This window comes from Epargyreus clarus, unplaced genomic scaffold (assembly GCF_041222505.1).
Source record: "Epargyreus clarus isolate Ecla_fem2 unplaced genomic scaffold, WU_Ecla_fem_2.2 ptg000033l, whole genome shotgun sequence".
NCBI lineage: Eukaryota > Metazoa > Arthropoda > Insecta > Lepidoptera > Hesperiidae > Epargyreus > Epargyreus clarus.
This window is the reverse complement of record NW_027332238.1, coordinates 5,041,779-5,063,843: the sequence shown is the minus strand read 5'-3', so window position 1 is coordinate 5,063,843 and position 22,065 is coordinate 5,041,779. Positions and strand designations below refer to the sequence as shown.

The following is a 22,065-nucleotide window of genomic DNA, read 5'->3' as shown; positions in this document are numbered from 1 at the left end:
CAACGGGTTAGTTTTAAGATAGAAAAAAGACGCTCTCTACACTCACACAATCCCACACTACAATTCGCTGTGTGGTGGATACCATGGACACACCCAAAGATGAATTCAAAAACAACCACACCTAGAACAGATATGCAAATTCATCATTCAGATCCGTCAGGTCGAACCTGGAACCATTCCTCTCATGGCGAGCGTAAAGAAGTTTCTTCTTCAAATAGAGCAATCAAAAAATCGCACAGGATTTCAGTCAAAGGGCTTAAAAACAATACAGTTTTATCTATAAGAACCACAGCAAACTCTAAGGATGTATTAACTGACAGAGGATGATAAAGTCGTCTCAAACAGTTAACTAATACCAATTAAACGTCGATCATTAAGAATACAGCCAAAAACTCCCACTTCACAATAAATTATCTCCATAACGAAACACCTTGTGAAGTGGCGGTAGTTGTAGTGACATTCAAAAAGTGTTCTGTAAAGAACCTATTATGAATTTTAAAAAAATATTAGATTTGATTACTGACATTGCATACCAAATAAGTCATCACAAATCGACGCGGAATATGGAGGAATAAGGAGACACCGTGATTATAAAAAAAACAATTCCATTTACGGAAGCCGAGTGACAAAGTGGTTACCCCGCAACGCTTATTCGCTTTTGCGAACAGTCCCATCCAAACACATCCAATCTCGACGTACTACGATGACGTCTAGGACAGGAATGACGATCCAATGGCACGCGACACAACGTTTTGGAGACGTCGCCGATCATAAAACACGTGTAAAAACTGTGTTAAATTATTTTATGACGATCGAACGCGAGTGATCCTACGATACAGAGTGGGGGCATGCATTTTGCTAAAAGTAACATCTTATAACCCTGAAATAAATTATTTGTCATCTCACCTGCAGCAACAGAAGTCACACAAATATTACAGTAATTTAAATTATGCGTGTTATAAAAATACAAAATGTAAGGTATGTTGCAGTAAATAAAGAGTTTTGATAGTATTTATTTATTATTATTATTTTCCAAATAATCAGAAAGTCAAAATTATTTGATGGCACGTCAATGAAATCCCAATTAAACATTCTTTAGGAAAAATGGCAGGTTGATGCATAAAGGTTCGCCAACCTTGGTTTAAGACGTACTGTATACGTCACTAAAGGATACGTCAACTGTCTTCACAAGGGAAAGACAAATGACTTAAGGATACAGCAACTGTTTTCTTTAGAAACAGTTACCATATTAAGGGTACCTTTCCACCAAAAATGTGCGAGGTAGACAAGCGGTGTGTAAGGCCGAAGCTAAGCGAGTAAGATGTTCTATGAAAACAATTAGCTAAGAGATCCTCAACTCGCCTCCTCCCATACAAAAATATACCTTAGCTATGCTAAAAGAAAAAAGGAAATGAAGCAATGCTTTTGGTGGATTTGACACACATCTATAGCATACGCATTGGCCACCACAGCCAGGGACGGGCGAGTCGGTCTTGAGCTACGCATTACCATTACGCATTGATTTATTCATCGCGCAAACCGCCTACATTTAGTGCACAGTACAGAAACCAGAGGACCTGCTGAGCTGCATTCACAAGGGCACGAGTACTTGCTTTATTATATAGGGAAAGCTACCCATTTCTTTGTCACACACAACATAATGTGCACAAGCGATAGGTATTAAAAACCCGCTAGACCTCTGAAAAATTACGTAAGCCACCTTACTGCAGCGAACATTAAGGATGTATCTTGTGTTAGCAATATATTCAAATTATTTAATTACGTATAGTATATTCTTTTGTATTATTTTCACGATGTATTATTTTTATAATAATAAGTGCCAATTTATATAGTCAGTGGCTGTATGGGTTATACGATTGTGTGCATTAGCATAAAAAAAAAAGAAAAAGAACGCGCTTGGCGCGAGACTTGTATTTTACACGGGAATAATAAAAGTTGTAAATTGGATCAAGAAAATAGTTTATGTTATTACTTGATTAAGGATGAGTCAAAGTTATAACAGTTCTCGTCCGAACTGCACTGTACCCACATCCAAGAAACCTCACCAAAGCAACGGGAAATACCAACTGTCATTTTAGTGATGTCGCGTATGTATTTTGTTTTATTTCTTTTTATTTGTTTTAGTAAGCATATGGCTCTGACCATAGATTAGTAAAGATAACTCACTCGTAACAAGAAAATGTAACCAGTTTTGACAATTGAAATTGTCACGGTCATATATTTTCTTGTTTGAAAAATATTAAAAAAAAATTAAAGATCGTTTACGAATGAGACGATATTTCTTTGAACTTTTTCTGCAATTTTGTGTTTTTGCACCACTTAACTACGCATGTCGACATTGTTCCACGTAAATATGACACATGACAATATACACCATGACAGCCATTAAATGACTGACAGAATTGTCAGATCAGTAATGGAGCTTTTTCGCAAAAATCGAATATTGTCTTTTATTAAAATTGATTTTTGACAAATCGATTCTCTTCCATTAATCTTACATCTCTAATGTCGACTGATTTAAGCATAAGTAACTGTTCTCATAAAGGACAAACTGTCATTTAACTGAAAAAATGGAGTTTTAAGATCATTTACGAATGAGACGATATTTCTTTGCACTTTTTCTGCAATTTCGTGTTTTTGCACCACTTAACTACGCATGTCGACATTGTTCCACGTAAATATGACACATGACAATATACACCATGACAGCCATTAAATGGCTGACAGAATTGTCAGATCAGTAATGGAGCTTTTTCGCAAAAATTGAATAGTGTCTTTTATTAAAATTGATTTTTGACAAATCGATTCTCTTCCATTAATCTCACATACCTAATGTCGACTGATTTAAGCATAAGTAACTGTTCTCATAAAGGTCAAACTGTCATTTAACTGAAAAACTGCGGCATTCAAAGGATAATATATCTAATACAAGGATTATTGAAGTCATCTCCAAAACAAATAAAATAGCAGCAAGTACCAGTTGACATTCTAGTTTTGTAAACTGATATAAGGATACGTCAACTGTTTTCTTGAAGTAAACTGACTTAGGATATGTCAACTTCCTTCTCAAGGGAAAGTCAACTGACTTAAGAATATGTCAACTGTTTTCTTATAGGAAAGACAATTGACTTAGGATACGACACCCGTCTTCACAAGGGAAAATCAACTGACTTAAGAATACGTCAACTGTTTTCTTGAAGTAAACTGACTTAGGATATGTCAGCCGTCTTCTCGAGGGAAAGTCAACTGACTTAAGAATATGTCAACTGTTTTCTTATAGGAAAGACAATTGACTTAGGATACGACACCCGTCTTCACAAGGGAAAATCAACTGACTTAAGAATACGTCAACTGTTTTCTTGAAGTAAACTGACTTAGGATATGTCAGCCGTCTTCTCGAGGGAAAGTCAACTGACTTAAGAATATGTCAACTGTTTTCTTATAGGAAAGACAATTGACTTAGGATACGACACCCGTCTTCACAAGCGAAAATCAACTGACTTAAGAATACGTCAACTGTTTTCTTGAAGTAAACTGACTTAGGATATGTCAGCCGTCTCCTCAAGGGAAAGTCAACTGACTTAAGAATATGTCAACTGTTTTCTTATAGGAAAGACAATTGACTTAGGATACGTCACCCGTCTTCACAAGGGAAAATCAACTGACTTAAGAATACGTCAACTGTTTTCTTGAAGTAAACTGACTTAGGATATGTCAGCCGTCTTCTCGAGGGAAAGTCAACTGACTTAAGAAAATGTCAACTGTTTTCTTATAGAAAGACAATTGACTTGGAATACGTCACCCGTCTTCACTAGGGAAAATCAACTGACTTAAGGACACATTAAGCGTTTCCATAAAGGAAAGTTAACTGACTTAGGATACGTCAACTACCTTTAAGGGAAAAGTCAACTGACTTAGTATTCGTCAACTCTCTTCTAAAGGAAAAGTCACCTCACTTAAGGATACAGCAACTGTTTTCTTAAGAAACAGGCACCTGATTTAGGGCCTTTCCACCAAAAATGTGCGAGGTAGATAAGCGGTGTGTAAAGCCGAAGCTAAGAGAGTAAGACGTTCTATGAAAACAATTAGCTAAGAGATCCTCAACTCGCATCCTCCCATACAAAAATATACCTTAGCTATGCTAAGAAAAAAGGAAAAGATGCAAATCCTTTTGGTGGATTTAACACACATCCATAGCAGCAAACCTTTAGTGGAAAGGCACACTAAGGATGTGTCAACTGACATCATAAGGTCAAAATTCCGAAGATCTAAGGGTGTTACCGTTTTTATATAATAGAATTAGCAGACAAGCATGCAATCCTCCTGATGGAAAGTGATTACTGCTGCCCATGGACATCTGTAATCAACCAAAGACAGGATTAGATATTCCGGTCGGCCACAGATGCGCCGGTACTGAGGACTAAGCTGAACCACCACAAAAAACAATGTTTCTTTTACCACACCCTTCAAAACAGAACACAGCAGCGCTTAACACTGCTGTTACACTGTTATTTGACAGAAACAGGTGTGGCGGTGGTGCCGCCGGAGTCGAACCACAAAAGGTTCTACCAGCTTTGAAATCATCTTAATCTAGAATCTAGCAACGAACTATGGAATATAAAAATAAGGAATTCTGTAGAAATCTATTTTGAATAAATATATTTTGACATGTCAGTTTCGAGTGAACTGATTATCAAAAAAACTAAACATATCATTAGTACAGACTTACATAATAGATTTTTTCTGCAAGAAAATTGCAGAGACAATAAAATTTGTAGACCAACTCGTAATTTTTTCACCGACTTATTCCCATAGGAGAATTATTAGAAATAAAATATCACTTGCTTAAACAGTGAAGGAAACACACATACCGGAGAAATTAAAAATAAAAAGTTTTCAAAGGTATGTGAAGTCTACCAATACTTAGCCAGCACGGTGGACTATGGTCTAATCCTTTCATTCTGAGAAGAGACCTGTGCCCAGCAATGGGCACAGTAATGGGTTGATGATGATTCCTATAGGATGCTGCGTACCCTACTTCCAGCCTGAACGGCGCGAACGAATACTACGCTAGGAGATAGCATTACAGGAATTATGGATAACAATTCTTATTAAATCAAGTTATGATTTAAAATAATTAAATGCAATATTCCCTTGGTGGACTATATCCTAACCTTTCTCTCTCTGAAAGGAGACCTGTGCCTAGCAATTACACAGCAATGGGCTGATTACAAATACAAATATAATTAATAACATTCATATTCCTTATGTCAAAAAGATCTACTTCTTAGTACAAAATTGACATAGCAATATAGCATACAGACAATTAGGGAGAATCCGCGCCAAACTGCTAGTCCGCTCCGAATATAGTAACGAGTCGCGTTGCAATAGCATTTTGTTATTATTAGTGGGTCGAAGACAACGCGGGACCGCTCCGGCACCCTCCGCTGCATTAATTTGCCTTACATTACTCAGTAGAAGCTAACTAAACCTGCATGCAACAACTTCAGAGCGGACTAGAAGTTTGGCGCGGACTATACAATAATTTTGTATTAAGGAAAAAGTTATGGTATACTCAATACTGTTAAAACAGTATGTACAAGTACAGTCTTCAACATTATCATATGTGATAAGTGAATAACAACTTATAGAAAATATCCCACCCTCATCATATTTAGACGGTAGTCAAAAATATAGAAAAGATGTCATACTTAAAACTAGAAAATCAAAATCAAAAATATTGGCTTATATCTAATAAAGAATAAACATTTTCTTATCAAATATACTTCTATGAGTAATATTATTATAATAAAAGCGAAGCAGTGTTACAATAACTGTCATAACATCGCACAGAGCGCCAAGCCTAAACAAACCGTTACAAATTCGAATGTGCGGATAGAGCATTTAGCTTGGTTTGTGTAGGATTACAAGTGCTTGTAAGCTGTAGTCGATCCAATGGAGTTTTTTGTTTGGCAATTTCTAGTAGAAATTGTCAATTTCTCTGAAAGTGATTTTTTTGTAATTTTTAGAGAAAATAATTAACATCTTAAACCTAAAAACTTCAAATGTCAAAAACATATAGATTGATTATTAATAACGGGCATAACAGAATCATAATATCCGCAATCAACACGCTTTCTATTCAAATCACAATCCTTGTTAATTAATGATCAATCTGTACAATATGTCTGCCAAAGATCGAAATAGATCTGTGATAGGTAAAACATTATGTAGATTGATTATTAATAACAGGCTTAGATATGAACCATGGTAAATAACACCGCAGGGATACATAGTGCTGAGGAGGGATACATAGTGTGGAGGACTGGGCGATGCTATGTTTCTTAGTAATAGTGTATGTATGTTGATCAATATGGTGGATAGCTAATCGGGTGATGGGTACGGAGGACTAGATAATGCTGTCTTTCTTATTAATAGTGTGTGTATGTGTTGACTGGACGATACTGTCTTTCTTAGTAAGAGTATATGTATGTTAATGCGAACTCGCAAATTTCAAAAAACATATATAAATAGAGTATGATTGATTCATTGTAATATGATCTTATGGCTATCCAATGCAATCATATATATCTTTACTATTCTGCACAATGAAACACCTTATAAAGTGATGATATTGATGTTTAAAAAGAATTCCTTAAAGAATTGACTTTGAATAAAATATTATGATTCTTACTCATTTCGCTGGCTTGTATCCAATATGACCTCATCATTTAACAATAACACAATAGCATAGATCACTGCTCCATATAACTAACTATATTTCCTTGGATAACACATATCACTGTTACCCCGCACATACACAGTCCATCACTACACTGCCAGCACACCCCAGCACATAGCACAGTTATCACAGTGCACACACTACTCTCGCATTGCGGCTCTCAGCTCTGGCGCGGTGGCCGCGTACACGCCGCGGCCGCGCGCCGCGCACGCGGTCACGCGCAACACTCCGCGCCCCTCCGCGTTCACGCGCATGTGACGCAACGCCGAGGGCAGCTGCTTGGGGGAGCTGACTGGGTGATGCTGTCTTTATTACTAGTAGTGTGTGTTTGCTGATCAATGTGGTGGATAGCTACTCGGTTGACAGGTAGCATATTTATGTTGATGTGAGCTCAGAAATGAAAAATGGATATATTGATTGATTGATTAGAGGATGATTGATTGATTGTAATACAATCAAATGAATACATCACACTATCTGCACAAATATCCTATTCTGGGCATCAAAACACCTAAAGTGATCATATTGACATTCAAAAAGAATTCTTTAAAGAATTTAATTGATTTTGATATTGAATTGAATTCTTACATATTTTACTGGCTTGCTGATCCATGGATGTTGATCGAATGACACAACCGCACAGATCACTTTTACAATGCTTCAGGTGCCTATATATCACTAATCACTGTTACCCCGCACATACACAGTCCTTCACTACACTCCCCCGCACAACCCCAGCACATAGCACAGTTATAACACAGTGCCTTCGATCACTAATAAGAACTAGATACACAATCAGCGACAAAAAAACGGGGCGACGAAAAGAGCACCCAAATAGACATTTGGGTGCACAAACCTGTCAAAGTGATAGCTTATGACAGCTAGCTTATGTCGTAAAAATTTATTGCTTTTGGTAAGCAGTTTTTAACACCTTTAAATAATAGTGATAAGGTTGATTTTGCATTAGTTTTAGATTCTGTCGCTTAGAATATTATAAACACGTTTGACGCCACTTTTTAAGTTCATTTTTGTATGGGATTGTGTATCTAGTTCTTATTTGTGATCGAAGCACAGTGCACACACTACTCTCGTATTGCGACAATCAGCTCTGGTGCACTCGCCGCGTACACGCCGCGGCCGCGCGCCGCGCACGCGGTCACGCGCAACACTCCGCGACCCTCCGCGTCCACGCGCATGTGACGCAACGCCGCGGACAACTGCTCGGGTGTGGGGTCCGTGGGGAAATCTGGAAAGAGAATCATTAAAAATTAATATAATATTATGTTATGTGTCATAACCGCATGATATGTTCTGTGTGACCCTAGTATAGAAATAAATCTCTTTGGGTGCGCCCCAAAAAGATTTATTTTTTGTATCCCTGACAAGATTTGCCCTTTGCGCCCCTAGCAACATTTTAGTTTTGTACCATTAGCAAGATTTGAATTTTGTAACCCTGGCAAGATTTAAATTTTAAACCATTGGCAACATTTGTTGTTTTTTACGCCCATGACAATTTTAATTTTACACCACTGACAGGATTTGCTCTTTACGCAGCTGACAAAATTTGAATTTTGGTGTCTTTAACAATTTTTTTTTTGTGACCATGAAAATAAATAATTTTGCCCACTGGCACCATTTACTCCTTACGCCCCTGGCAATTTTGTTTTTACCCGTTTGGCTAGATTTTAGACTTATTTTAGATTTTCCAGCCCTGTCAAGATTGTTTTTTTCCTTTAAAAAAAAAATTAAGAGAAAATCACCCTCAATCTCCACGTGCAGAGCGAGCACGGGCACACCCGCCACGAACTCCGGCAGCATCTTGCGCAGCAGCGACACGGACACGCTCTCGATGTTGCCGTAGTCCACGTAGCACACCTGCGCCTCCGTGTCCCCCGGCTTGTGGTCAGCTAGCACCGCGCGGAACCACTGCTTGTCTGTGAACGAAATTGGCTTGGATTGGCATCATTATCATCAACCAATTACTGTCCCTCTGCTAGGCACGGGTCTTCAAGGTTTAGGCCATAATCTGCCGCGCTTATCAAGTGCGCATTGGTAGACGTCACATACCTTTGAAAACTCTTTTTTAGGTATGTAGGTATTATTTTTCAGGTATGCAGAATTTCTCACATTGTTTTCCTTCTCCGTTTAAGCAAATACTAATTAATTTCTAATACACATATAACTTTGAAAAATCAAAGATTCTCGTGCCTGGGATTTGAACTTCGGCCCCCTCGATCAAAAGGCTGAATTTCTTAACTAGGTTATCACTGCTTTTTCATAATAGCATACTAGCATGCAATCTACCTGATGGTAAATGAGAACTTTCGCTCATGGGCATCTGTAATCAACCCCAGATAATATTGCTACCACCTTAGTAGCAAACCTAATAGACTAGAATGTGCAAAATTATAGATAAATATATTTATACAAATATCAAAGATTTTAAACATCACAATACTCACAAGGCGGACATTTTGCTATGCACACCTCCATGACTTTTGGCAGATACGGCTCCTTGCCTATTTCACTCTCACAATACTCTGCCATCTGTGAACAAGACAACACAGATTAAATTAATATTTAACAGACTCTTTCAAATACACTGCTCTATACCACGAAAGGAACACACCACAGCTGTGTGTGTGTATGTGTGTGTGTGTATGTGCGTGTGTGTATGTGCGTGTGTGTATGTGCGTGTGTTTATGTGCGTGTGTGTATGTGCGTGTGTGTATGTGCGTGTGTGTGTGTATGTGCGCGCGTGTGTGCCCGCGCTTGCCGCTGTGTCTGTATACGTACCACCGTGTCTCTCTGTATTTGTGTGTCACAACACTCACTTTGTCAGTGAGAGCAGGTCATGGTGTGACTGTGTGCACGTGTAGCTGTGTATGTGTCTTTGCCTGTGTGTCACAGCACTCACCCTGTCGGTGAGAGGGCCCAGCACGTACTGCTTGTGTGTCGCTGAGTTACAGTGCCTGTGTGTCTTGTAATCGTGTTCGTGTGTATGTGCGCACGCGCGTATGTGTGTGTATGTGTACGCGTGCATGTGTGTGTGAGCGTGTGTGTATGTGTACGCGTGCATGTGTGTGTGAGCGTGTGTGTATGTGTGTGTATGTGCGCGCGGGTGTGTGTGTGTAAGTGTGTGTGTGTGTAAGTGTGTGCGTGTGCGCGCGAGCGTGATTGCCTGCACGTGCCGCTGTGTCTGTATACGTACCACCGTGTCTCTCTGTCCCTGTGTGTTACAATGTGTGTGTGTGGTATCACCGTGTCTGTCTGTCTCTGCGTGTCACAATAGGCACTCACCCGGTCGGTGAGCGGGCCCAGCACGTACCGCGCGTGCGGCGCGGCGCGCTGGCAGGCGGACACGACGCCGCAGCCGAGCGCGCTCGTGTCCAGCACGTCCAGCTCGCAACCACCTTCAGGTAGCTCCAAGTACTCTAGATCGTCGTGCATTATCACCGCCGTCTCTGTTGAAACGAAATTATTTATACGATCCAATACTGATATTAAATAATGATTTAAAGAGACAGATAATAGAATCCTTCGCAGTCACTACCAATCTATAACTGCCCTCAAATAAGAGATAAATCTTGTCCGAGTTTTATCTCTTTATGTAGCAATGTAGCCCATTGCAAAACTTCTTTATAATATGTAAGTAGCAAACGAGCATACAGTAAACCTAATGTTAAGTGGCTATTGCCGCCTGTTGACATCTGTAATCAACCCCAGATAGGATTCGATATTCATACCTGAGGTCGGGCACAGATGCACCGCTACCCCTGAGGACTGAGCTGGAACGCCTCGGAAAAGTATGTCTCTCTTAACACACCCTTCAAACCAAAACACAGCAGCGCTTAACACTGCTGTTATAACACAAATAGGTGTGGCGGTGGTGCCGCCGGAGTCGAACCACAAAGGGTTCTACCACCTTCAAATATATTTATGTAACCTTTATTTTTCTTTATCTAAAATACGTGTGTCTGTGTGTGTGTAATTATTAAATTAAATTTTAATAAATAAAACGTTCCGAACTCACCGAGCACATCCCCGCCCCTCTCCTCGAGCTTCTTCCACTCGGGCGTGCACATCTCCGTCACCTTCCTGTTGACGGACTCCTTGTTCTTCGCCAACGCGAGACACACCTCCGCACCCGTCGACGCCGTGGCAGCACCGCTTGGGATGGTCTGTTGATAACAAAAAATATTAAATATTATTATAGGTGGACGAGTATTTTAAAATAAAAAAAATGTTACAAACTTTCTCCAACCACCATTTTTACCCGTAAAGAATTGATATTCCCATATACAGCGAAAAAGGTATTAAATATAATGATTTCTATCCAGAAAATCAAATACAAAATTTCATAGGGTTTGCTTCAAATTTGACAATGACATTTGTTTGACGACCCGCATGGCGGAGCGGTCACCATACCGGTCTGACGCGCAGAGGGTTCCGGATTCGATGCCCGGCCAGACAGATTTTTAAATGATGAATTAAGCTTTCTGTTTTAGGGTGTATATGTCTGTGTGTGTCCATAGCACCCACGACTCAGGGTATCCTAATGTGGGGCTGTGAGTGTAGAAAGCGTAGTAGTAGTGTTTGGACATTTTGGACACCTATTTTGGACTATAGGCGTTCTATCGCTGATCTACAAGAACAACTCACGAGCACCAACTCCTCGCTACCATCCCGTACCTTCTCCAAGATAGTCCACGCCAAACTTCTAGTCCGCTCTGAAGCTGTTGCGCACAGGTTTTGTTAACATGTAGTCCGTAACCGCGAGCGAGAGCAGCGGGGGGTCCCGCGTTGTCGCAGTCCCGCTAATATCTACAATTTGCTATTGCGACGCGACTACTATCTATCCGAGCTATGTCTGATACACAAGAACAACTCACGAGCAGCAACTCCTCGCTAGCATCGCGTATCCTCTCCAGGTACTGCACAGCGGGCGCGGTGAAGCCCGCGGCCGGTGTCTGTAGCCTCACGAGCGACACCTGCGTCGGATGACTGGATAGCGATAGCTCCTCTGGGCACGGATACAGGCTGTCCAGGCGAGCTATCTCCGAGTTGCCTGTAAAAAAATAACTTTAAAAATCATCCGATAATATTATCCGATAAATTAACTAGGAACATGTAGCTGGAATAGAATATAAGAGCAGACTCTGAGTGAGAGCCGACCTATCATTTTATACCTTAAAGAAAGTATATGCAGCAATAAGCATGGCAGTTAAGGCTGCATAGGTCATGCGTAACAGTTCCGTATCCAAATAGTAAAAACGGAATTCTATTACTAACCCTCTGTTATCTATCTGTCGCAAGCTTTTATCTTTTGAACCGTAATAGATGCACTTAGAATTTAGAAAATCTATTAGGTTCAAGGTATGTGAAGTCTACCAATACGCACTTGGCCAGCGCGGTAGACTATGGCCCAATCCTCCTTATTTTGAGAGCAGATCCGTTGCCTAGGATTGTGATAGTAATAGGTTAACAAACATAAAATTATAAAATCAAAGTTACATCACTTGAATTTGAACCTCGGACCCCTCAAAAGGCCGAGTTCCAACGAGTCCATCAACTACAGCACCACTCACCAAACTCCACATACTCGAGCAGATACTTGTCCTGTTTCACGTTGGTGCGGCGACAGAGCGCCCGGTACGGGAGCCCCTCGTACTTCGACACCACCGTCTGCCCCTGCTGCGGGGGCTCCGTTAGCGGACTCGCTGGAAATGGGTACATTACATGAGTTACTAGCTGACCCGGCAAACGTTGTGTTGCCATATAAATAAAAAAAAATTTGAGAGTGAACAACCATTATCACTTAGGGGTATTAAAAATAGATAGTAGCCGATTCTCAGACCAACTGAATATGCATATAAAATTTGGTGAAAAACGGTGAAGCCGTTTCGGAGGATTATGATAAGTAACATTGTGACACGAGAATTTTATATATAGAAAATTGTTATGGAAGGTACCTTACAGGAAATGGTTAGATTGTTAGACAGCCATAAGTAATCGGAGTTCTACATGATTGCGATTAGCAAACGAGCATAATTATAGTCCACATGATGGTATGTGACCACTGTCAATAAGATTTTTTTTTACTTTATACTGTGGCGACCTCCCGCTACTCGACAAGAGATGGCGCCACGAGTATTCTGAATCACGCTATCGAAGTTTTCTAAGAATCTTGCATATATACAAGCTCCGAACTGAGACTGTCGGAGCACGACCGCTCCCCGGGCATGATCACCTAGCCCGGCGGGAGATCTCCCTTTGCCAAAAGACTGTCAATAAGTATAAGAATAACAAACGAGTATGTAGCCCACCTGATAATAAATGGCTATTGCCGCTTATGCTTCTAGCATTAAGTCCCCCTTTTATACCAATTTTTAGATAGGATTACAAAATAAATAAATGTCTGTCGGCGACGATGACTGCTTTGCATCAGGCAGCCCATCTGCCTTATCGTCCAGGTATAAAAAAAGACCCCTCACCCTTCATCCCGTGCATGACAACGTCCTGCAGCAGGGCATCGAACCGCCTCATCGCTTCAGTGTCCGCGGGCCGCACCAGCACTCGGTCCGCGGCGCTCGCCTCCACCAACAACACCGTAGAGTTGTTCTTGACATCAGGACGAGGCACTTCTGGAATCAATGGTGTGGCTGAAACGAGTGAATTTAACATTTAGATAAACTCAAATCGATACTCTTTATTGTAAGGAAAGGCCTTATTACACACGTTTTCAACGATCAATTTATTTAATTTAACAAAAACCTTAAAAATCTCACAAGTTTAATCAGTAAGGACAGATAACTCTAATCGTATTAATTAGTACAAATCTGAACCTAACATCAAGACAATGACAAGCGTAATGACAATTTATTAAGAACAGTACAAGGGACCAATATATCGCACAGACCGACACCGAACCGAACGAACGCAAACAAAGGAATGAGCCCCAGCTACCGTTTATGATCGGTTTTATAGGATTCCTCCAACTACTACCCTCATATCTTCCAACAATATATATAAAAATAAATAACTAATTTAACAACCAATACAAAAGGCGGTCTTATCGCTGATCAGCGATTTCTACCAGACAAACTTTAGGTGAGAAGTGAAGTGTTAAGCGCTGTTGTGTCCTGGTTTGAAGGGTGTGGTAAGGGAGACATACTTTTCCGAGATGCTCCAGCTTAGTCGTCAGGGGTAGCGGCGCATCTGTGGCCAACCTCAGGTACGAATATCTACTCCTATCTTGGGTTGATTACAGATGTCACGGGAGGCAGTAGCCACTTACCATCAGGTGGACTGCATGCTCGTCTGCTATCTGTGTATCTGTATATTATGAAAAGTGGTATGCATGAATGTCTCACCAGGTGTCGCGGGCTTCGGGTACTCCACATCGGGCAACCAGCGGGAGACTTCGCCCTCGCCCATCGCCGCGGACGTTTCCGCGTGCTCCAGTGCCACCTTGTAACCCGTTGCAGTCTTCGACAGGATGGTCCCTTTGATGTTGTCTCCGACCTGTAATATATGAAGATATGGTATTATGATTATTATTATTTTTATATTGTTGTTGTATTTTATTATTTTTATATTGTCGTCGTATTGCCTTGAAGGTGTCACCGAGCTGTAATATATAAAGATATGGTATTTTTTTTATATTCTTGTTGTATCGCTTCGATGTTGTCTCCGACCTGTAATATGTGCAGATATGGTTATATTTTTATCTATTTACATTGTTGACACGTTATTTCTTTGTGTGCCAAGAGTCATTAGCATAATTTATAGTTTATGGGTGGTATCATGTACATGGCAGTGATAGCCTAGTGGTTAAGAAACGCGGCCTCTCGAACGAGGGGTCCGAGGTTCAAATCCCAGGCACGCACCTCTGATTTTCAAATTTATGTGCGTATTAGAAATTAATTATCACTTGCTTAAACGGTGAAGGAAAACATCGTGAGGAAACCTGCATACCTGAGAGATAAAAAAATCTTAAAGGTGTGTGAAGTCTACCAATACGCACTTGTCCAGCGCGGTGGACTATGGCCTAATCCTTCTCATTCTGAGAGGAGACCCGTGCCCAGCAGTGGGACAGTAATGGGTTGATGATGATGATCATGTACTTAATTTAAAAGTGGTAGAACTCTGTGTGGTTTGAGTTCGGCGGCACCACATGACGAAAAGACTCACAGGTGAGTAATGCAAATAATTGGCCAAGTGCAAGTCGAACCCGCACTAACAGGGTTCTGTACCACCAATTTTTTTTTTACATACCGTAACATTAGCCTTCGATTAGGACAAGCATCGCGCGCGGTACTACGTCACACTACATACTTACCGGTACGAGCGAATGTAGAGCTACACCACACAAGTTGCCCGGGACAATTAGAAAGTCAACAAGCGCAGACGAATAAGCGCGAATACGTGGGTAAATATCCTACTCGGGTGTATTTGCTACTAGGCACGATGCTCGTCAATTCTATGCGACGTTGCGACGTGCGAGTTGAAGGATTTAACGAACGTTTTAAAGGTGCGGACCGTTTACACACTCATCATTGTTAATATTCTAATATATTACTCCATCAGCGCCATTTACATACTCGTGATTGTTCGGCGAATTATTCGGCAAAATTTTCGCGACTGTCAAACAAGACAAATATTACACAAAAATCCCACACTCACCGTAACATTAGCCTTCATCACGCAACAAAACTCCGGCAGATCGAAGCCCGGCGGCAGTGTGCGACACTCCGCACCGTCCAGCTGCACCAGCCGCCCGCCATCCAGCAGCGCCGCGGTGGTACGGGAGAGGCATCGCGCTCGGTACCACGCTGATTCTGTAACGTCTAGGTAGGCGAAGCACTCGCCGGGGGATGGGCTGTGAAATCAATCAGACAGTGTTATGTGTATTGTTAATGTATATACACAAAAATAGAACATTCCACACTTGGGTATTTAAAGCGAAAACATTACACACTAGGGCAATCAACACGAGAACATAACACACTCGGGCATCCAACACGGGCACATTACACACTCGGGCATCCAACACGGGCACATGACACACTCGGGCATCCAACACGGGCACATAACACACTCGGGCATCCAACACGGGCACATTACACACTCGGGCATCCAACACGGGCACATAACACACTCGGGCATCCAACACGGGCACATTACACACTCGGGCATCCAACACGGGCACATAACACACTCGGGCATCCAACACGGGCACATAACACACTCGGGCATCCAACACGGGCACATTACACACTCGGGCATCCAACACGGGCACATTACACACTCGGGCATCCAACACGGGCACATAACACACTCGGGCATCCAACACGGGCACATTACACACTCGGGCATCCAACACGGGCACATTACACACTCGGGCATCCAACACGGGCACATAACACACTCGGGCATCCAACACGGGCACATAACACACTCGGGCATCCAACACGGGCACATTACACACTCGGGCATCCAACACGGGCACATAACACACTCGGTCATCCAACACGGGCACATAACACACTCTGGCATTCACACGGGCACATTACACACTCGGGCATTCAACACGGACACATAACACACTCGGGCATTCAGCACGAAAATATTACACACTCGGGTACTCAACACAGGGTTATAACATCACACCGACATTAAACCCAACTCCCTTACACCACGGGCTACCTAACAAAATATCATCTACACATAAAATTTGTATCTTTTTCGCACAAAAAGTGAAGACAAACTCACGTGATAGCCTTATCATCCTTCCCGCACACCTCGGTGAACTCCCCGCACAGCCGCTGGAAGTCCGCCTCGCTCGTCCCCGTGAGCCCGAGGCACACGAACCCCGGCTGTGCAGTGCCACAGTCCTCGGCCTTCGCCTCCACGGAGAGCATCACGAAGTCGCCGACGTCTAACGTCTCTAGTATGTAACTGGGAATTAAGAGAACATTAATAATAGCTTCTTACAAGCATCTATTTAGTTTCATCTGTCCCGGTGATGGACGTAACAAATTAAAAAAGCATTATAATACCTGAATTTTTTTTTTGTTTGTCAATCATAATGTAACACGCTTTTATTTATAAAAAAAAATGTGTCTGATATAAAAACGCAAATATAATACATTAGATTTAAATTGTTTTTACCTTTTTCTTTTTTATTAACAAGTAATAAAAGCTGGTTTTATAGTTTATATTTTTTATTTTTTTTATAATATAGGAGTAGCAGACGAGCACGCAGTCCACCTGATGGTAAACTACTGCCGCCCATGGATATATGCAATCAACCCCAGATAAAATTGGTTTTCTACTTGAGGTCGGCCACAGATGCGCCTCTACGCCTGAGGACTAAGCTGGAACGCCTCGGAAACGTATGTCTCCCTTACCACACCCTTCAAACCAGAACACAGCAGCAGTGCAGGTGTCAACAATACCTATGGCCGATCTCAGGTAGAAATCCATCTATCTATCCATCATTCTATTTTTGATTACAGATGTCCATGGGTGGCAGTAGCCATTCACCATCAGATGGATTGCATGAGAGTCTGCTACTGCTATATTATAAAAAAAAAAAAAAAAAAAAACTTCTGTAAAACTTACTTTTTAGGCACCATTTTACGCGTAGGCGTCACGTCACCCACGGACCCTGGCGGTTTCGATGTATTCACCGATTCCATTTTCACCGGTTCAGTCTTCACCGGTTCCTTCACCGGTTCTTTGACTGGTTCTTTCGCTTCTACATACGGCTGTTTGTTTTGTGCTGGTTTGTCGTTATTGGCCGGTTTCGGGAACGTCGCATTCGATCTCGAGTTGTGATTGGTCGGTTTGGAGTTGGAGATTGTAGGGGCTGATGGGTTGTCTGTGAATGGTCGTGGGCAAAATGATTAAATGTAGTTGTTAAGAAGTGAATTTATTTCTGATATAATCCGCGCTAAACTGCTTGTCTGCTCTGAAGTTGTTGCGAGCAGGTGTAGTCATACAATTTACTATGGCTACGCGCTTCATTTCTGTATTCAGAGACGAATTGCAGTTTTACGCGGACTATAACGTCCGTAATCGTATCATATTATATTATACTAGCTGACCCGGCAAACTTTACCGCCTCAAAATCTATTTATCAAATATATTTCATATAAAATATAGCCTATGTTACTCGTGGATAATGTAGCTTTCGAATAGTGAAAGAATTTTTAAAATCGGTCCAGTAGTTTTTGAGCCTATTCATTTCAACCAAACAAACAAACAAAGTTTTTCTCTTTATATATTCCTATTTATAACAAAATAAAATTAAAACTGGTATTGGTAGGGTTTATAGAAAAATTTTCTAACCAATTTAATGATGCCTATTTTAAACAATCAGTGTTGTAAAAATTTATACGAATCATTTTTCCAAACGCGTCAAAAGACTTTGTGCGAACGTCAAGAGCGGAGATGATCAGTGTTAATCGCTGCTGTGTTCTGGTTTGACGGGTGTAGTATGTGAGACAGACTTTTCCGAGTCGTTCCAGCTTAGTCCTCAGGGGTAGCGGCGCATCTGTGGCCGACCCCAAGCATTCTAGCCGTATCTATCGTAGGCACTTACCAAAAGGAGGTCTGTTACTTATATACATAGATTAGTAAAGATACTTCGCCGCCTTAAAATTGAATGAAGCCACAAACGGCTTCTTAGTAAGTTCTTTTTTTTTAATTCTTGACAAATAAAAACATTTTTACAGAAAATTTACGAATAAATAACTAATACTGCTTAATTTACATAATAAATATATAATTATTTCAAATATTTTAGGGACATTTTAGCACGGAGACGTGGCAAAACTTTTTTGCGCAATTATTTCAATTATCAAAACTGGTTACATGTTCTTGTTAGGAGTGAGTAATCTTTACTAATCTATGCTTACATATGAAGATTATAAAAATGTGTACACACCATGCCCATTACGATTATCATCGTTCCGGTTATTATTAGGTTTCTTTTCGAATCTCCTATAGATGTTGTTCCGCGCTCCACGGTTATTCTGAGGCTTGCTCTCACCGTCCTGATGGGATGATGTTTTCTGTAACCAAAAGATACCGTGATTGCTTCTTATAACACTTATAACACTTTAATTTTTTTATGTAAATTGTAATGGACAAGTATGTAATGTTAATTTATAAGAATTTAACAAAGATTTGTACACCGGATCAACCGGTAGAGTATGCCGAACGCAATTACTATGTATGAACTACTTTATAAACGCATGCTTTTACAAATAAATAAATTCATTCATTCATTCATTCATTTGGTCAAAATTTAAAGTAGAACTCTTTGTGCTTCGACTCCGGAGGTACCACCACCACACCTGTTTCTGCCTAATAACGACAGTGTTAAATGCTACTGTTATCGTTTAAAAGGATGTGGCAAAGGTTAGATACTTATCCGAGGCGTCCTAATTTAGTCCTCAGGTGTAACAACGCACTTAAGGCCTACAGTAGGACTCTAATCTGTAATATTATGTGCGACTAATTCAATCAATCCAATGTTAAAAAAACATGTCTTCATAGATAATACCTGTGACCGACCTCATCTTCTCTGGGGATGATTACAAATGTCCATGGGCGGCAGTAGCCACTTACCATCACGTAGGCTGCTCCTCCTTTGCAACTTCAATATTACAAAGACTAATGTGTACCAATACACTATTAGATCTGGCCTATTGAATGGTAGAACCAATATACCTGGTTGGTTGATGCCGTCGTATCCCGTGCGTTTCCCTGCACTGACGAGTGCGGCTTGCGGAGCGGCGGGGCTGGTGTTATACTGTAAAAACAAAAAAATATTTAGGCAACCCATCATCATCATGCTGGGCACGGGTCTCCTCTCAGAATGAGGATTAGGCCATAGTCCACCGCGCTGGACAAGTGTTTTACTCTGAATTGAATTATTATTTTAATAACTTAAATTATTTTCTAGTTTTTAGTTTATTCGAAATAAAAGCGTGTTTTTTAAACTATTATTTATTTTTATTTTTTTAGTCTGTGACACATGTGACTCATAAATTGGGGAATTATTTCATCTAATAGGATAATGGGAAACTGTTATCAAATTATTGCATTGCCATCGGTCCTTGATACCTGTGCAAAGTTTCAAATTAATCAGAGTTGTGGAAATTTAGCTCAAAGATTCCGTTACATACAACCCAAGCTAATAAAAGCGTATTAAAAAATTAACTTCCTCAAAAGTAACAATAGTAAGCAGTACTTACTTCACTTCCACGTCTGCTGTTTCCTCTACCGGCTTACGCGGCTTCGGCAAACTGTGAAAGAATACAAAATATCATCAACAAATAAATATCATCATAAATAAACGGTTGTTAATGATAAAAACTTAATTGTTTAAAGAACAACTCCAAAATAAGTACCGTGTTTAAAATTATAACACAACTAAATTAAACATTTTTTTTTCCATAAATTGTGCACTCATTGGATTGACTTTGTAGCACACAGCACTATGGCCCTTGTTTTATCTGCGTTTGTCCAGCTAGAAGCTGGTAAATCAGCCATATAATAGGCACTCGCCAGATTTAGACACATAGCACAACGTGGGACGGGCGACAGTAAGCCATTCGCCACAAAGTTGGCACCTACCAAACGAGGCCCTAAGGCCATTTGCTGTAATCTCGAGATCTGAATCGAAGCTGTAAAATCCATTACAATATTGGCACCCACCGGATGAAGTTGTAACACACGGTGCTATGCTATGTTTTGTTTGACTAATCGCCTCTGGGAAAGTTTAAACCTGTTCATCTATCAAATAGTTGGCAATCGTCGTTCAAGGTTATGGCACACGGTGCTATGTTTGATTCACACCGCGCTACCTTACTTACTTGAAACCTGCTTATCCTTCACCTAGTTGGCACTCACCGCACAAGATTGTGTCACACGCCACTGTACTGCTTGATACAATGCCTTGACACTGTTAGAAGCTGTCAATCCGCCACATAGTTGGCACACACCGTACAAGATTCTTGCACAAGGCGCTGTGTTATTTACCTCACACGGCGGTACCGTAGTTGAAACCTGTCAATTCACCACAAAGTCGTCACTCACCCCACAAGATTCTTGCACAAGGATCTGTGTTGTTTGCCTCTGTCGGCGCTACCCTAGTTAAAACCTGTCAACCCGCCACACAGCTGGCACTCACCGTACGAGATTGTGGCACACGACGCTGTGATGTTTTGGGCTGTGACGCTACCACAGTTGAAACCTGTTAATCCGCCATATAGTTGGCACTTGCCGTCTCTCTCGGCCGGCGAGCCGCACACCACGCACAGGTGGCGCCACACAGCTGGCACTCACCGCACAAGTTTCTGCCACACGCCGCTATGTTGCTTGATTCACACGGCGCTACCACAGTTGAAACCTGTCAATCCACCACTAATTTGGCACTCACCGCACGAGGTTGTGGCACACGGCGCTGTGCCGGTTGATCCAGTCCGCGCGCTGGCACGGGCGGCCGCAGTACGGCGCGAGCTCGCAGCGGCCGCAGTACGTCTCGGCCGGCGAGCCGCACACCACGCACAGGTGGCGAGACACGCGCTGCAGCGCGGGAATTGTTAGCTGCGCGGTAATGTACCATGATGGTTGTACAGTGTGCTCGGGACCCGGTTAGTTGTGTGTGTGTGTGCGTGTGTGTTAGGTGGAAGCGGAAAGGCATAAACATAAAGACAATGAAATAAAAGGAAATATATTTACTTATTATAGGTCTACGGAGACACTTACAACAACAAGAAGAAAGTTACAACATTTTGTTCTTAAACTACTACCGGATCAGAACGCGACCTCGACGAGAAGAGAGATGAAAAAGATTTTAGAAAAAATATCCTATAAGGGGATAAAATTAGAAATTACGCACACTGTTATGTCTTTCCACAACCACATCATATTACTAAATAAGAGCAAATCAAAATCGGTATCACAATTTGGTCGCAGAACGTATAACTAGACCCCGGTATAATAAAATGAAAATTCTTCAGATATTTTTTTCGTGCGTTTTATACTGAACCCGATCACCCTTTGTTAGTCAATGATAACATTTTACGAAATGATGATATATATAATATGGAAACTCAAATAGAATCAACTCTAGATCTAGTTGAAAATGCATTCCTACTCCTAAGGTTTCTGATATGCAAGGCCTCAAAATCCGATCTTTAATACGAAAACTCAAAATAATTTCAACACTTCACGTACACTGATAATAAAGACACACACGCACACACACAAACATTTATATAATC

The 22,065-nt window shown here is 41.1% G+C and overlaps 1 protein-coding gene across 1 annotated transcript in view; it reads right to left on the bottom strand.

Moving 5' to 3' along the window:
- Positions 1 to 7,041: 7,041 nt before the first annotated feature.
- Positions 7,042 to 22,065, bottom strand: part of LOC140755453 (uncharacterized) — a 34,637-nt gene continuing 19,613 nt past the window's right edge. Inside the window, exons 10-26 of the mRNA XM_073090716.1 lie at positions 21,219 to 21,385; positions 20,032 to 20,082; positions 19,505 to 19,586; positions 18,717 to 18,843; positions 17,390 to 17,648; positions 16,538 to 16,723; positions 15,449 to 15,644; positions 14,160 to 14,287; positions 14,091 to 14,098; positions 13,258 to 13,434; positions 12,352 to 12,483; positions 11,656 to 11,831; positions 10,797 to 10,944; positions 10,064 to 10,227; positions 9,226 to 9,310; positions 8,524 to 8,697; positions 7,042 to 8,009 (exon numbers count right to left, since the gene is read on the bottom strand). Coding sequence (XP_072946817.1) covers positions 7,846 to 8,009; positions 8,524 to 8,697; positions 9,226 to 9,310; positions 10,064 to 10,227; positions 10,797 to 10,944; positions 11,656 to 11,831; positions 12,352 to 12,483; positions 13,258 to 13,434; positions 14,091 to 14,098; positions 14,160 to 14,287; positions 15,449 to 15,644; positions 16,538 to 16,723; positions 17,390 to 17,648; positions 18,717 to 18,843; positions 19,505 to 19,586; positions 20,032 to 20,082; positions 21,219 to 21,385 — 2,424 coding nt within the window. The 3' untranslated portion in view covers positions 7,042 to 7,845. The remainder of the gene's footprint in view (positions 8,010 to 8,523; positions 8,698 to 9,225; positions 9,311 to 10,063; positions 10,228 to 10,796; positions 10,945 to 11,655; positions 11,832 to 12,351; positions 12,484 to 13,257; positions 13,435 to 14,090; positions 14,099 to 14,159; positions 14,288 to 15,448; positions 15,645 to 16,537; positions 16,724 to 17,389; positions 17,649 to 18,716; positions 18,844 to 19,504; positions 19,587 to 20,031; positions 20,083 to 21,218; positions 21,386 to 22,065) is intronic.